This window comes from Astatotilapia calliptera, chromosome 1, assembly GCF_964374335.1.
Source record: "Astatotilapia calliptera chromosome 1, fAstCal68.1, whole genome shotgun sequence".
NCBI lineage: Eukaryota > Metazoa > Chordata > Actinopteri > Cichliformes > Cichlidae > Astatotilapia > Astatotilapia calliptera.
This window is the reverse complement of record NC_137422.1, coordinates 12,506,908-12,523,267: the sequence shown is the minus strand read 5'-3', so window position 1 is coordinate 12,523,267 and position 16,360 is coordinate 12,506,908. Positions and strand designations below refer to the sequence as shown.

At 39.6% G+C, this 16,360-nt stretch overlaps 2 protein-coding genes across 2 annotated transcripts; both read left to right on the top strand.

Moving 5' to 3' along the window:
- Positions 1-4,173: 4,173 nt before the first annotated feature.
- LOC113011348 (serine/threonine-protein kinase pim-2-like) lies at positions 4,174-7,355 on the top strand. Its single transcript, XM_080308002.1, has 6 exons — positions 4,174-4,375; positions 4,514-4,561; positions 4,646-4,864; positions 4,954-5,134; positions 5,221-5,391; positions 5,481-7,355. Exons 3-6 carry the CDS (start codon positions 4,685-4,687, stop codon positions 5,570-5,572), a joined length of 624 nt encoding a protein of 207 aa, XP_080164128.1. The 5' UTR covers positions 4,174-4,375; positions 4,514-4,561; positions 4,646-4,684; the 3' UTR covers positions 5,573-7,355.
- Positions 7,356-9,849: 2,494 nt separating this feature from the next.
- On the top strand, positions 9,850-14,898 carry LOC145431807 (serine/threonine-protein kinase pim-2-like). The gene is made up of 9 exons (XM_080307975.1): positions 9,850-11,359; positions 11,750-11,986; positions 12,112-12,237; positions 12,361-12,455; positions 12,594-12,641; positions 12,726-12,944; positions 13,034-13,214; positions 13,301-13,471; positions 13,561-14,898. The coding sequence occupies exons 1-9, from the start codon at positions 11,299-11,301 to the stop codon at positions 13,650-13,652; spliced, it is 1,230 nt and encodes a 409-aa protein (XP_080164101.1). The 5' UTR covers positions 9,850-11,298; the 3' UTR covers positions 13,653-14,898.
- The last annotated feature ends 1,462 nt before the right edge of the window (positions 14,899-16,360 follow it).

The window sequence follows — 16,360 nt, the reverse complement described above, 5'->3', positions numbered from 1 at the left end:
TTTCTCTCTCTACACCATTAAAGTATAGGACTCTGTGTGTGTGTGTGTGTGTGTGTGTGTGTGTGTGTGTGTGTGTGTGTGTGTGTGTGTGTGTGTGTGTGTGTGTGCAAAGAAGAAATGCATTCACCCAACTTATGGACATCTATTCTAATTTGGGCATCAACTACAAAGAGAGCCTCCTGTGACTCCACAACTCATAGTACATGCAAATGATTTTAGGTAGAGCTCCCAGAGCGGATCTTCACTCTTCATTTTAGCTGTAAACTATACAGTTTACAAAACAGGGCATAAAAGAATGTTTGCATTGCTGTGATGTAAGATTAGAGGTTGAATTTGAAACCAAGAAGCCACAACTATAAAGTAAACATCTTAGCCCACTAAGGGTTTGAAACAATGGTTTATTACTGCTAATGATCCACTAATGATTTCATACTTGATTTGTGGCCTTCAAAAGCCCAACAAACAAAAACAAACACAATTACAGTACTGTGAAAAAGTCTCGAGTTCTCCGGGCTTTGCCTTTTGGCTGTTTTTTCACTCATTTCAAATACAGCAACTGAAGATTTGAGTGTTTTTTGTTCCTTAAGCTACTTAACAATGACCCACGAATCATTCTAGCATAAGAAATCCACCAAAGTCAAGGAACCAGTATTGTGTCTACACAAAACACACAACTTGGAAAAGAACCAATCTGCAAACAAATGCCAAAAAATAACAGTTTGACAAGCCTCAAGTCTGTAGGAATTTTGCACCAGCAAAGTGATTCCCAATTAGCTCAAAACTTGGAATATATCTGCGATCTGTGCAGTGAGTCCTTAAAAAATTTGAGGAAATTTGACAAGTGGAGGACAAGAAGTTGCAGGCCTAAAAACTGTCTAGAGCAGATGAACGGTATCTGAAAGTCACGTTCTTAATATTTCACGTCACTGCAGGCCTTCAAACAATGAGATTTGAGCCTAAACAGTGAAAGGCAGTCGTGTTTTAATCAGTAGAGGATGTCGCATAAAAAGAGATGAAAGAGCAAACCATGTACCGTAGTTTTGATTTATTTATTTTTAGCACAACACCAGAACAACCCCACGTGCCCATAATTTGCGGTACTTCAGAAAAAAAGGAGTGAACATAAAAGGGAGTAAAATGTTGTGTCAGGTAATTTCAAATGCAGCATTTCTATTACCTCAACAAACACTAACTGTGTCACAGTGTGTTGCTAGCTAAAGCTCCACTTGCTGTATTTCACAGGAAGAGAAAGAATGAGAGCTAACTTCACTCAGAGATATAGAAAGAAAGAGAAAGAAACCAGGCTGTATTTAAAGGTAAGGACTGCTTAGTGATATTTGATAAAATGTAATTGTATTTTAACGGGGACATAAAGTGCTTGTCTTACTCCCTTCATCTAGCTCGAAATTACTTGCCAAGTGGTAAGGACCGTTCATGGTCACACGGTGAGAACATTGGTGTTGACTATGAAGAGATAGGGTCAGACAGGGGAGGGGCCAGTCAGATTTATCAACTCAACCTCCTTAAAGCATGGAGAGAGGCTGAAACCAGTCTCTGGTGAGCCCGGTTAAGGAAAGAGATGAGTTGGTGCCTGAGATGCCAAATTCCAACGTCCTCATTCCCGCCATTGAGATAACACTCTCACACAGGCCCAGTAGGCAGATGTTGCTGCATTGCAGATGTGTTATACCCCCTGCCCAGCCGAATGACTCTCAAAAAGAAAATTTTGCAGAAAATCAATGTGATCGCTTGGATCACTGGAATTATCATCTGGATATCTCTTGTCCTTCTTTCATTTCAGACGTCTTGAAAACAAGTTTTAACAAAGTCCTGGAGAAGTGCCCAAAGCTGGAGGACCTCCTGCTTTACCCCTGGCTCAGATAAACTCCTCTCTGACACAAACACACACACGCATACTGAATTCACATCTTGCCATACAAATGTGATACAGTAACCAACTTTCTTTCTTTCAGAAAAAAAGAAAATTGGGAGATTCAAAATTTTCCTCACCGTAATGTTTGCATCAGTCTATCAGATGAATCCCCTCCAAGTCCAATATTTACATCAGTTACAGTGATAATGCTTGGTGTCTACTTTCAGCCACCGCAGTATGCCAGGAATGAATCTCATTGAAATTGTAGTTGCATTTGCTATTTAATTTAATTGTCATGGATGATACACAGACAACCCAACAGCAAACAGAGGAAAACAATGGGCTTAAATACACAGAGGGATAAATGAGGGAATAAGACACAGGATGAGAGCACAGCTGCGAGAAACCACAAACAACAAGACCATGGGGAAGGAAAACTGAAAACACTAACATAGTCTAAGGAGCTTAGAAAGAAAACGTCTGGTCTTCTTTAAGTTGCTTGAAGACGTTCAAGCAAAGTTTAAGTTCTTTCTCATCTTCAAGCAACTTCAAGTCCAGACGCTTTCTTTCCAAACTCCTTAGACTACGATGACCTAGATGACTGAAAACCTTCACAGACATGAAAAAACTAACATAGCACACATGACTATCAAAGTAAAACAGCAAACAAGAGACTTTTACAAAGACACAGAGTTGACACAGAGACATGACTGACTGGGGAGAAATTGGGGAACATGGAAACAAGAATGAATAGATATGACACGTGGGACACAGGGGCAAGGCAAAGTAACAGAAACCTAAAGCCTAAGAATATAACACAAGAAGAAAACAATAAAGAGAACCAAAAACATACATAAGAATAATCAATGAATATAAATGAACAAACACAAAACACTGGGTCACAGACTCAGTACCATGACAGTTAAATGTACATAATAAATACTTTAAATCAGATGACAATGTAGCTGACACTGTGTTTATTAGTGTGTGGTCAACCACAAATCTTCATACTGTCATCCATACATGAGGTCTTTAAACAAATGATGAAAGAAAATGAAAGAAACTGTTTAATTGATATGAAATGATTGAATCATATGAAATATTATGGCTTTGTCTGCCAGAGTGTTTTTCTGTAAACTACTTTGAACTGCTGGCAGTCAGTGAAGTCACTGAAAGGCAAGATTCTATGTTGTGTTGCCGTAGTTTCCAGTTTACTTATAAAGCTCACTTACAGAATTCAGTTAGAAAAGTCAAGCATTTGAAAGGTGCACATTTGAAGGAATATTAAGTCAGTATTAACTCATTACGGTTTACATTTTCGATTTTAAAGGGTCTCCGAAATTACAATGAAAGAGGAAACAAGAAAAATGACCACTCCAGGCGATAAGAAAGATTCAGGAGATCAAGGTAAGTAAAATAATAAAATAAAATCCTGGTAAAATACAAATCCTAGAACTGTTGACACTGTGTGAATCATTTTTAGAGCAATTGAATCATATGTTTGATTGAAAATAGCTTTAATACAAGATGTCTAATCAAAGAAAGGTTACCGGTCTTTTGGTAAAATAAGGTAATAAGTTTATTCTTGGACTCAACAGTAAAAACAGACCAACAAGTGTCATCAAGATCTAAGACTTAGTGAACCTAGTATCAATTCGCACTGGTCAGTTTTTTTTATCCCAAGAATAAACTTGTGATAATTTAAGCAAAAGCAATTTCAAATTCTTTGCCATCAAACTGCTTCCAGTCCTGATGTCGGGGACTCTTTTTCACCACTGTGTTGTTGTCGTTTATAGATTGTAAGAGCAGGACTGCTAAAAGAAAGGCCAGTCCTGAAAAGAAGACCCCAATAAAAAGGAGGAGGGTCGCTGACCAGGCTGGTCCTTCCACCAGCTCAGATGTGGTCAAAGGAGTGAAACGCAAGGTTGTGCAAGATGAAGAGGGCACAACAAAGAAAGCAAAGAGGGCTAAACTGCTTGATCATATGAGCGGTGACAAGGAGCAAGCATCCTCCTCGTTGGACTCTGGTAAAGGTAGGCTAATTAGTTGAATAAGGGGGTAGATTAAGTGTGGTTGCTAGGTTTAAGATATTGGTGTTTAGTGTTTGTGTCTATCATCCAGTGAGCTGATGTGCTTTTGGTGTTTTCCACATCTCCAGACTTGAACAACAAACAGGTGTGCACAAAAAATGGCAAAAGAAAGGCCACGGGAGACAACAGAGAGTCACCCAAGAAAAAAAGAAGGAATGTGGACCAGGGCAAAAAATCAGTAGCAGACCAAAAACGTAAGTAGCAAGCAGCTTGGGTTTTATATTCAGGGGAAGGGCAAAAGGAACATTTAGGCTACAGAGGAGAGTAATTTGTGTCACAGCTGTAATAAAACAAGATTTGCTGTTTTGTCTGTTCAGGTGAATTCCAAGCCAGATATGTGGAGGAGCACCAGCTCGGAGAAGGAGGCTGCGGAGCAGTGTTTGCGGGCTACCGGATAGAAGATCGTTTTCCAGTAAGTGTTCAGATGATGGTAGTAAGACAGGCAGTAACGCAGATAATGGATAATATCGTAAACTGAAACGTCTGCTGTGTTTCCACCTTTCATTATGTCATACTGAGGAAATGCTCACCAATGCTCTGTGTCTTTTAGGTTGCCATCAAACACATTCCCAAAAATAAAGTCTACTGCAAAGTGGCGGTAAGCGTCCAACACTTGAATCAGTTTTACATTACTGGATTGAATGCGGCGTTCCTCATCATCCACTTTGTTGTAACATTTCAGGATGAAAGCGGGAAGAAGCTCTCGGTGGAAGTGGCCATTATGCTTAAACTTGCAGGTGAAGCAGAAGGGTCAGTGGGAATATCAGCACCTGTGTCCTTGCTGGAGTGGTTCGACATTGGCAAAGAGCTGATCCTGGTGCTGGAGAGACCTGTCCCTGCTGTGGACCTGCAAAAATACAAAGCAGAAAAAGGAAGAACTTTACCAGAGGACAAGGCCAAGGTAGGTTGACTGGGAGAGCCTTGGACTGTACAGCGTTCAATCAAGGCAGAAAAGCATTAACTCATTATTGTGTTTTTCATCTTTTCCAGGTCATTCTGAAGCAACTAGTTGATGCTGTAAAGGAACTTGAGGATAAACACATCTTTCATCGGGACATCAAGGGAGAAAACATTCTGATTGAGACCGGCTCAGATGTGCCTCGAGTTCGCATCATCGACTTTGGACTGAGCTGCTTTGTTAAACAGCGATCTCTGTATCGCATCTTCTATGGTAACATATTCTGCTCCTGCTTTTCACAGATGTAACAATTTGTGTCTTTTGTTTTAGAAGAAATTGTAATTGTGTCTGTTTGTTAGGCACGCCTCTTCACACCCCTCCCGAGTGGTACAGGAGGAGCTGCTACAGGTGTGGACCCACCACGGTGTGGCAAATGGGAGTGGTGTTGTATGAAGCGCTTCATGCACGGGACTTTAGTACCGAGAGGTTCCTCGCAAAGAAACTGAGCATCAAAAAGCGTCTGTCCGCAGGTAAGAAAACTTCACACTTCCAGATTCACTGATGCCTTGGATCACTAGAACTATCATCTTCATCTTTTTGATCTTTTCTTTCTTTCAAGGATGCCGGAATTTCTTGGAGGCATGTTTAACTACAGTCCCGGAGAAGCGCCCAACACTGGAGGAGCTCCAGCTTCACCCCTGGCTAAGATAACACACACAAACACACAATTCACACCTTATCATGCAAGTGTGATACATTGTGGTAACTTCCTTTCTTTTTTCTGTTGGACAGGAATAGATAGGATGGGTCAATCTTAAAAAATAAATAAATAAAAATTTAGCTTTTTTGGAGCTCCTGTAACCCCCCCAGCCATCCCAGGAAAGGGGATCTATCTTTGAATGGGCTTTCCCGAGGTTTCTTCCCATCGATCTGGCCCCCTGGGGAGTTTTTCCTCGTCTTCATAGAGAGCTTGGGCTGGGTCAGGAGCTCCATCAAAACTGTCTTTATTTGATGACTTTAATGTCATCAAATAAAGATGTGTTTTACTTAAAGAAAAATTTGATCAAAATAAAACTTGTTTAATTCATCTTTGCTGAGGATTCTCCTTCGTTACTATTTTGTTTTGTTTTTGTTTTGTTTTTTATTACCCATGGTGCATTTTGACAAATAAGAAAACTGAATCAGGTCAAAGTGTGCACAAAGACAGTCACACTGCAAATGATCTGAAGACTTGCATCTGTTGCTCTAACCCCCAACTAGTTTAGACAGATTTCCTGGTTCTACCAGAGGTTTTTTCCTTCAAGAAGGGAGTTTTTCCTTCCCACTGTTGCTGAGTGTTTGCTCATAGTGGGTTGTAAAAGCATAAAAGTTAATAAGAGGCATTCAAAACAGAGTTATCACAGAGGGAACTATATAGCTTAAATGTACAATTTCTACAGGACGAATTATAACTTCATTATGTATAAAAGCTCCTGTGGATAATTACTCCTATTTGTAACTTTACACAAGAGAAAGTTTGCTGTCACACTATTTATAACAGGTTGGGTTTTGTCCTCTGAGTTGAGCCTTTGGTTGCAGTTTATTGAAGAATTTCCTCTAAAGTAGCTGTTGATAAAGATTTAAAGTCCTGTTTATATACAGAAATATGCTTTAGTTCATGTTTTTTTACATGTCTGCCTCAGTGGATCAGTAGAAGATCTGGCACAGGAAACTAGATGATGAAAAAAGGGTACGAATACACATATATATCTATACCTATATAGATACAGATATATACACACACACACACACACAGGTTGCAACGTAGTATTTTCATTTTTTCTTAGCATTTCTTTAACGTCTTGGTGCAAAAGAATACCTGCATTTGTGTGTAAAGAAATGTTACATATATACTAAAAACAGTTGGAAAAAAGAACTACAAATTTGGAATGGAATTTATTCATGTTCTTACTCATAGATGGAGTACATGGTTTAAAAAACACTCAGGAAACAGATATGAGGCGGCTGTATCAACATAAAAACATTAATACAGTTAAAAATGAATAAAAAGTTGCACGCTTAAACTTATTTCTCTACAGTTTGTACAATTAATCCATGTAACAATAGGTTCTCTCTTAATATAGTAGTTAATTAAAATATCTTTACATAAAAATACATTTTTAAGTACTCTCCGGTGGAAGTCTGTTGTGGCTTATGTTTCTAAATGACACAACCATAAAGCAGCCCACAGAATATACAAATATGTCTTTGATAAGTGAATGTTGGCTCCCACAATGGCCTGTTAAGTTATTGTAAAAATAATTTACTGCATAATATGTCAGATTAGAACATGTTTTAAGCACAAAACTGAAGGGGAAACAATAAAAACAAAAATTAAAAAACAAATACTAAATTAAGTTAAAGGATATTTCTTACTATACTATATAATTGTGTAATGTTGCGTTTGATTGCAAAAGAAAACCCACCAAGAAAAAAAGAAAGAAAAAAAAGAGAATAGAGTTTAATTTATTCAAAACACATTCTTTTCTTTTATTTAAGCTGTAGCGAGATTCAAATGGACAAAAGCGAAAGAAAAATATTACAGATTTGTTTTATTAATCAAGAATAAACTTTATTATACACAACTCTAAATTTCAGTTGGTCTTAGTCAGATGTGTTTTTAATTCAATCCTGCAACACTGTGCTCGCTGCCATCACTTTATATCTTAGTGTGCAATTCAAATATATACTTATTACAATATTTTTCCCCCTTAACTCTCAACTCGCGTTTTTAAAATGTCTGTGATCATGTTTGTCCGTTGACTTCTGTCTGGGCCTCGAACGATTCATCAGACAGGTTGGCAGCCTCCAACTGATGCTCCAGACTTTCATCATCGCCTCTATTCTGATCAACTCTTATCTTAAACTTAGTGATGAACTCATTACTGGCCAGCGCGCCCTCCTTTTTAGGGCATGTGGGCTTTGATAGTCGCTCTGCAAAGAAAATTCACAAAACATTTCTTATTTGGTAAGCTTGTTAACAAATTTTAGTTCAGTTTTGCTGCAAGTTATAGCATGCATCAGGTAAGAAGCAATTGGTTCTTAAAAAGCATATACATTCCCCAAAACATTTTTATTATGTGCATTTTGGAGAATAAAAGATTGTACACAATTTCCCTTTTTGAAGTAAAAAGATTATTAAGTCTAATTCTTACTTATTCAGTAGATTAAAGTATTGAAACATCATTATTCATAAAATATGCACATTACAAAATTAAAGTTATTCAAAAATTACTCAAGTACTTACTCCAATACTCACATTATTCAAGTAAATTTAATTTTTGCCAATGTAATGTCACATAAAATCTTAATCTGAATAAGGGATTTGAACCCCACTGTCACGGCCAGGGGATCAGCAGGCCGCTGACTAGTAGTGTTCTCTCTCTCTCTTGCTCTCTGTCTCTCGCTCTCTCGCCAGGGCGGAACTCATGGTGGGTTCACGCCCTCGGCCCACGCCCCTCTGAAGAGGAAACACCTGGGCCTCATCAGTGCAGCCAGCATTTAAGCCAGGGAGTGGCTTCTACTCATCGCTGGACCGTTGTGTGTGACTCGTGCCAGTGCAGCAAGTTCTCTTTTGCTTCCCTGTGCAAAACCTCTAACGTGTGTTTCCTTCTGTACATAGATCCCCTGGACCCGACTCTGCATTCCCCGAGCGGATTCCCTTTTTGTGTGAGTGTTTGGAGAGAGAGTCAGAAGAGGAGCAAGTGGCTTTTCCCTACCTGGATTTCCCCGGAGCCTTTTCCCTGTCACCGCTTTGTATATAGCACTATCCCCTGCACTGTTTGTATATACACCTGGTGGAACTGTAATAAATACTGACTGTGCCTCTGAGTCCTGCTTGTGAGTCCTCAAGCGAACCATGACACCCACACAGATGAGAGCTTAGCAGTGAAGCTCTCTCTTAAAATTTGAGTTATAAAGTCAGAAGTTATCACGGACAGAGATCCATGTTCTTTTAACATAAGAAAGAATATTTGCTGGAATTGACATTAATCCAAGCCCTTAAAACGCCATTTTGGATTAAGCATTTCCTTTTAGAAAAGTCTTCAATGAGCAGGAAGCTCCAGTACTGGCGCCGGTGAGGTCGGCTGCCGTCACGACTGCTCCGACCACTTTTTCTTTGTCTTTGTTTTTTAAGTTAGTTTTCAGCGTTTCTAAATTGGCAAAATCATCACCATTGGGTACATTAGGTATGACAGTGACACTCTTGTTTCTATTGGTATACAATGTACTCACAATTCGAAGTTTTTAACTCCGGATCCGAGCTGGCCGAGTGAGATCTTGAGGGAGAACAAAGGGAAGCGGCGGCGGCCTAGAGGGAAGCGAGCCGGCGTCAGGAACAGGCTGAGAGCTCGTGCACACCGCACACCTCTGCCTAGCATCCTGCTCGCCAACGTCCAGTCACTGGAGAACAAGCTTGACGACCTCAGGGCCAGGGTAAAGTTCCAGAGAGACATTCGGGACTGCAATCTCCTCTGCTTCACCGAGACATGGCTGAACCCAGCGGTGCCGGACCACGCCATCCAGCCGGCAGAGTTCTTCTCGGTTCACCGCATGGACAGGACGGGACTCGGGGAAGTCAAGGGGAGGCGGCGTGTGTTTAATGGTGAACAACAACTGGTGCAACAGTGCGAACGTTGTTCCTCTCACACGCTCCTGCACACCAAATCTGGAACTTCTGTCCATCATGTGTCGTCCTTTTTATCTACCTCGGGAATTTACATCGGTCATTGTAAGTGCCGTTTATATTCCACCACAAGCGGACACGGTCACCGCCTTATGCGAGCTGCATGAGGCACTCACACAGCACCAGACACAACACCGGGACGCTGCGCTTATTGTGACGGGGGACTTTAATAGCGCCAACCTCAAACGCGCAGCGCCGAAGTTTTATCAACACATCACCTGCCCCACCAGAGGTGAAAGGACACTGGACCACTGCTACACTACTGTCAAGGACGGCTACAAGGCACAATCCCGCCCCCCGTTTGGCAAATCTGATCACGCCGCCATCTTCCTGGTCACTGGTCACTACATTCTTCATTTCCGGTTAATACTTGTACAGCTGCTGTTATTGTGTGTATATATATATATTTATTTATTTATATTTCTTCATACATTCTTATATAGTTCTATATTGTGTATTTTGTTGTACAGTTATTTTATTTTCAACTTTAATTTATATATTTTATCTTATTCTTTCCCAGTTAAATTTACCCTTCATTCTAATTTGTGTTGTACAGTTATTTCATTTTTAACCTTAATTTATATTTTATTCCTTCCTAGTTAAATTTACCCTTTTTAATTTTTCAGATTTATTTCCTATCTTTTTCATAGCCTTTTCCTTTTTTGTTTTCTTTAGGTCACGAGCAGTTGTCCAAGCATTTCACTACATATCGTACTGTGTATGACTGTGTACGTGACAAATAAAATTTGAATTTGAATTTGTACTGAAAAAGAAGCCAACATCAACTGCTAAACGTGCTAAAAGTAAGTAAGTCCCCGTAGACTCCTATGATCAAAGCACATACAGTATAAAAGTTATAGGTTACAGATCTGAAAAGTAAAACAAATGTCAAAGTGCAAAAAGACTTATGGTCCCATAGAAGTCTATTCCATTTGCCTGGAATTAGGTGAACACCTTTGTGACAAATTTAATGGCTCAGTCATTTGTTTCATGTCATGTTTAATAAAAGACCGACATGGTGGCATGTTGAATTGTCCATTTTGCACATATTTGGTCATTCTAAGCGTCAGAGGGGGAAAGATCATTCTGGGAATGCCTACTGGCATTAAGAGTGACTAGACATGACACGTGGGACACAGGGGCAAGGCAAAGTAACAGAAACCTAAAGCCTAAGAATATGACACAAGAAGAAAACAATAAAGAGAACCAAAAACATACATAAGAATAATCAATGAATATAAATGAACAAACACAAAACACTGGGTCACAGACTCAGTACCATGACAGTTAAATGTACATAATAAATACTTTAAATCAGATGACAATGTAGCTGACACTGTGTTTATTAGTGTGTGGTCAACCACAAATCTTCATACTGTCATCCATACATGAGGTCTTTATACAAATGATGAAAGAAAATGAAAGAAACTGTTTAATTGATATGAAATGATTGAATCATATGAAATATTATGGCTTTGTCTGCCAGAGTGTTTTTCTGTAAACTACTTTGAACTGCTGGCAGTCAGTGAAGTCACTGAAAGGCAAGATTCTATGTTGTGTTGCCGTAGTTTCCAGTTTACTTATAAAGCTCACTTACAGAATTCAGTTAGAAAAGTCAAGCATTTGAAAGGTGCACATTTGAAGGAATATTAAGTCAGTATTAACTCATTACGGTTTACATTTTCGATTTTAAAGGGTCTCCGAAATTACAATGAAAGAGGAAACAAGAAAAATGACCACTCCAGGCGATAAGAAAGATTCAGGAGATCAAGGTAAGTAAAATAATAAAATAAAATCCTGGTAAAATACAAATCCTAGAACTGTTGACACTGTGTGAATCATTTTTACAGCAATTGAATCATATGTTTGATTGAAAATAGCTTTAATACAAGATGTCTAATCAAAGAAAGGTTACCGGTCTTTTGGTAAAATAAGGTAATAAGTTTATTCTTGGACTCAACAGTAAAAACAGACCAACAAGTGTCATCAAGATCTAAGACTTAGTGAACCTAGTATCAATTCGCACTGGTCAGTTTTTTTTTATCCCAAGAATAAACTTGTGATAATTTAAGCAAAAGCAATTTCAAATTCTTTGCCATCAAACTACTTCCAGTCCTGATGTCGGGGACTCTTTTTCACCACTGTGTTGTTGTCGTTTATAGATTGTAAGAGCAGGACTGCTAAAAGAAAGGCCAGTCCTGAAAAGAAGACCCCAATAAAAAGGAGGAGGGTCGCTGACCAGGCTGGTCCTTCCACCAGCTCAGATGTGGTCAAAGGAGTGAAACGCAAGGTTGTGCAAGATGAAGAGGGCGCAACAAAGAAAGCAAAGAGGGCTAAACTGCTTGATCATATGAGCGGTGACAAGGAGCAAGCATCCTCCTCGTTGGACTCTGGTAAAGGTAGGCTAATTAGTTGAATAAGGGGGTAGATTAAGTGTGGTTGCTAGGTTTAAGATATTGGTGTTTAGTGTTTGTGTCTATCATCCAGTGAGCTGATGTGCTTTTGGTGTTTTCCACATCTCCAGACTTGAACAACAAACGGGTGTGCGCAAAAAATGGCAAAAGAAAGGCCACGGGAGACGACAGAGAGTCACCCAAGAAAAAAAGAAGGAATGTGGACCAGGGCAAAAAATCAGTGGCAGACCAAAAACGTAAGTAGCAAGCAGCTTGGGTTTTATATTCAGGGGAAGGGCAAAAGGAACATTTAGGCTACAGAGGAGAGTAATTTGTGTCACAGCTGTAATAAAACAAGATTTGCTGTTTTGTCTGTTCAGGTGAATTCCAAGCCAGATATGTGGAGGAGCACCAGCTCGGAGAAGGAGGCTGCGGAGCAGTGTTTGCGGGCTACCGGATAGAAGATCGTTTTCCAGTAAGTGTTCAGATGATGGTAGTAAGACAGGCAGTAACGCAGATAATGGATAATATCGTAAACTGAAACGTCTGCTGTGTTTCCACCTTTCATTATGTCATACTGAGGAAATGCTCACCAATGCTCTGTGTCTTCTAGGTTGCCATCAAACACATTCCCAAAAATAAAGTCTACTGCAAAGTGGCGGTAAGCGTCCAACACTTGAATCAGTTTTACATTACTGGATTGAATGCGGCGTTCCTCATCATCCACTTTGTTGTAACATTTCAGGATGAAAGCGGGAAGAAGCTCTCGGTGGAAGTGGCCATTATGCTTAAACTTGCAGGTGAAGCAGAAGGGTCAGTGGGAATATCAGCACCTGTGTCCTTGCTGGAGTGGTTCGACATTGGCAAAGAGCTGATCCTGGTGCTGGAGAGACCTGTCCCTGCTGTGGACCTGCAAAAATACAAAGCAGAAAAAGGAAGAACTTTACCAGAGGACAAGGCCAAGGTAGGTTGACTGGGAGAGCCTTGGACTGTACAGCGTTCAATCAAGGCAGAAAAGCATTAACTCATTATTGTGTTTTTCATCTTTTCCAGGTCATTCTGAAGCAACTAGTTGATGCTGTAAAGGAACTTGAGGATAAACACATCTTTCATCGGGACATCAAGGGAGAAAACATTCTGATTGAGACCGGCTCAGATGTGCCTCGAGTTCGCATCATCGACTTTGGACTGAGCTGCTTTGTTAAACAGCGATCTCTGTATCGCATCTTCTATGGTAACATATTCTGCTCCTGCTTTTCACAGATGTAACAATTTGTGTCTTTTGTTTTAGAAGAAATTGTAATTGTGTCTGTTTGTTAGGCACGCCTCTTCACACCCCTCCCGAGTGGTACAGGAGGAGCTGCTACAGGTGTGGACCCACCACGGTGTGGCAAATGGGAGTGGTGTTGTATGAAGCGCTTCATGCACGGGACTTTAGTACCGAGAGGTTCCTCGCAAAGAAACTGAGCATCAAAAAGCGTCTGTCCGCAGGTAAGAAAACTTCACACTTCCAGATTCACTGATGCCTTGGATCACTAGAACTATCATCTTCATCTTTTTGATCTTTTCTTTCTTTCAAGGATGCCGGAATTTCTTGGAGGCATGTTTAACTACAGTCCCGGAGAAGCGCCCAACACTGGAGGAGCTCCAGCTTCACCCCTGGCTAAGATAACACACACAAACACACAATTCACACCTTATCATGCAAGTGTGATACATTGTGGTAACTTCCTTTCTTTTTTCTGTTGGACAGGAATAGATAGGATGGGTCAATCTTAAAAAATAAATAAATAAAAATTTAGCTTTTTTGGAGCTCCTGTAACCCCCCCAGCCATCCCAGGAAAGGGGATCTCTCTTTGAATGGGCTTTCCCGAGGTTTCTTCCCATCGATCTGGCCCCCTGGGGAGTTTTTCCTCGTCTTCATAGAGAGCTTGGGCTGGGTCAGGAGCTCCATCAAAACTGTCTTTATTTGATGACTTTAATGTCATCAAATAAAGATGTGTTTTACTTAAAGAAAAATTTGATCAAAATAAAACTTGTTTAATTCATCTTTGCTGAGGATTCTCCTTCGTTACTATTTTGTTTTGTTTTTGTTTTGTTTTTTATTACCCATGGTGCATTTTGACAAATAAGAAAACTGAATCAGGTCAAAGTGTGCACAAAGACAGTCACACTGCAAATGATCTGAAGACTTGCATCTGTTGCTCTAACCCCCAACTAGTTTAGACAGATTTCCTGGTTCTACCAGAGGTTTTTTCCTTCAAGAAGGGAGTTTTTCCTTCCCACTGTTGCTGAGTGTTTGCTCATAGTGGGTTGTAAAAGCATAAAAGAAAAAAGAACTACAAATTTGGAAAGGAATTCATTCATGTTCTTACTCATAGATGGAGTACATGGTTTAAAAAACACTCAGGAAACAGATATGAGGCATCTGTATCAACATAAAAACATTAATACAGTTAAAAATGAATAAAAAGTTGCACGCTTAAACTTATTTCTCTACAGTTTGTACAATTAATCCATGTAACAATAGGTTCTCTCTTAATATAGTAGTTAATTAAAATATCTTTACATAAAAATACATTTTTAAGTACTCTCCGGTGGAAGTCTGTTGTGGCTTATGTTTCTAAATGACACAACCATAAAGCAGCCCACAGAATATACAAATATGTCTTTGATAAGTGAATGTTGGCTCCCACAATGGCCTGTTAAGTTATTGCAAAAATAATTTACTGCATAATATGTCAGATTAGAACATGTTTTAAGCACAAAACTGAAGGGGAAACAATAAAAACAAAAATTAAAAAACAAATACTAAATTAAGTTAAAGGATATTTCTTACTATACTATATAATTGTGTAATGTTGCGTTTGATTGCAAAAGAAAACCCACCAAGAAAAAAAGAAAGAAAAAAAAGAGAATAGAGTTTAATTTATTCAAAACACATTCTTTTCTTTTATTTAAGCTGTAGCGAGATTCAAATGGACAAAAGCGAAAGAAAAATATTACAGATTTGTTTTATTAATCAAGAATAAACTTTATTATACACAACTCTAAATTTCAGTTGGTCTTAGTCAGATGTGTTTTTAATTCAATCCTGCAACACTGTGCTCGCTGCCATCACTTTATATCTTAGTGTGCAATTCAAATATATACTTATTACAATATTTTTCCCCCTTAACTCTCAACTCGCGTTTTTAAAATGTCTGTGATCATGTTTGTCCGTTGACTTCTGTCTGGGCCTCGAACGATTCATCAGACAGGTTGGCAGCCTCCAACTGATGCTCCAGACTTTCATCATCGCCTCTATTCTGATCAACTCTCATCTTAAACTTAGTGATGAACTCATTACTGGCCAGCGCGCCCTCCTTTTTAGGGCATGTGGGCTTTGATAGTCGCTCTGCAAAGAAAATTCACAAAACATTTCTTATTTGGTAAGCTTGTTAACAAATTTTAGTTCAGTTTTGCTGCAAGTTATAGCATGCATCAGGTAAGAAGCAATTGGTTCTTAAAAAGCATATACATTCCCCAAAACATTTTTATTATGTGCATTTTGGAGAATAAAAGATTGTACACAATTTCCCTTTTTGAAGTAAAAAGATTATTAAGTCTAATTCTTACTTATGCAGTAGATTAAAGTATTGAAACATCATTATTCATAAAATATGCACATTACAAAATTAAAGTTATTCAAAAATTACTCAAGTACTTACTCCAATACTCACATTATTCAAGTAAATTTAATTTTTGCCAATGTAATGTCACATAAAATCTTAATCTGAATAAGGGATTTGAACCCCACTGTCACGGCCAGGGGATCAGCAGGCCGCTGACTAGTAGTGTTCTCTCTCTCTCTCTTGCTCTCTGTCTCTCGCTCTCTCGCCAGGGCGGAACTTATGGTGGGTTCACGCCCTCGGCCCACGCCCCTCTGAAGAGGAAACACCTGGGCCTCATCAGTGCAGCCAGCATTTAAGCCAGGGAGTGGCTTCTACTCATCGCTGGACCGTTGTGTGTGACTCGTGCCAGTGCAGCAAGTTCTCTTTTGCTTCCCTGTGCAAAACCTCTAACGTGTGTTTCCTTCTGTACATAGATCCCCTGGACCCGACTCTGCATTCCCCGAGCGGATTCCCTTTTTGTGTGAGTGTTTGGAGAGAGAGTCAGAAGAGGAGCAAGTGGCTTTTCCCTACCTGGATTTCCCCGGAGCCTTTTCCCTGTCACCGCTTTGTATATAGCACTATCCCCTGCACTGTTTGTATATACACCTGGTGGAACTGTAATAAATACTGACTGTGCCTCTGAGTCCTGCTTGTGAGTCCTCAAGCGAACCGTGACACCCACACAGATGAGAGCTTAGCAGTGAAGCTCTCTCTTAAAATTTGAGTT

Excerpts from the sequence above, each read along its gene's own strand:
- LOC113011348 (XM_080308002.1), top strand. The coding sequence starts at position 4,685 with ATGCTTAAACTTGCAGGTGAAGCAGAAGGGTCAGTGGGAATATCAGCA. Across the intron at positions 4,865-4,953 it reads TACCAGAGGACAAGGCCAAG|GTCATTCTGAAGCAACTAGT; the intron begins GTAGGTTGACTG and ends CATCTTTTCCAG. Across the intron at positions 5,135-5,220 it reads TCTGTATCGCATCTTCTATG|GCACGCCTCTTCACACCCCT; the intron begins GTAACATATTCT and ends TCTGTTTGTTAG.
- LOC145431807 (XM_080307975.1), top strand. The coding sequence starts at position 11,299 with ATGAAAGAGGAAACAAGAAAAATGACCACTCCAGGCGATAAGAAAGAT. Across the intron at positions 11,987-12,111 it reads CTCGTTGGACTCTGGTAAAG|ACTTGAACAACAAACGGGTG; the intron begins GTAGGCTAATTA and ends CCACATCTCCAG. Across the intron at positions 13,215-13,300 it reads TCTGTATCGCATCTTCTATG|GCACGCCTCTTCACACCCCT; the intron begins GTAACATATTCT and ends TCTGTTTGTTAG.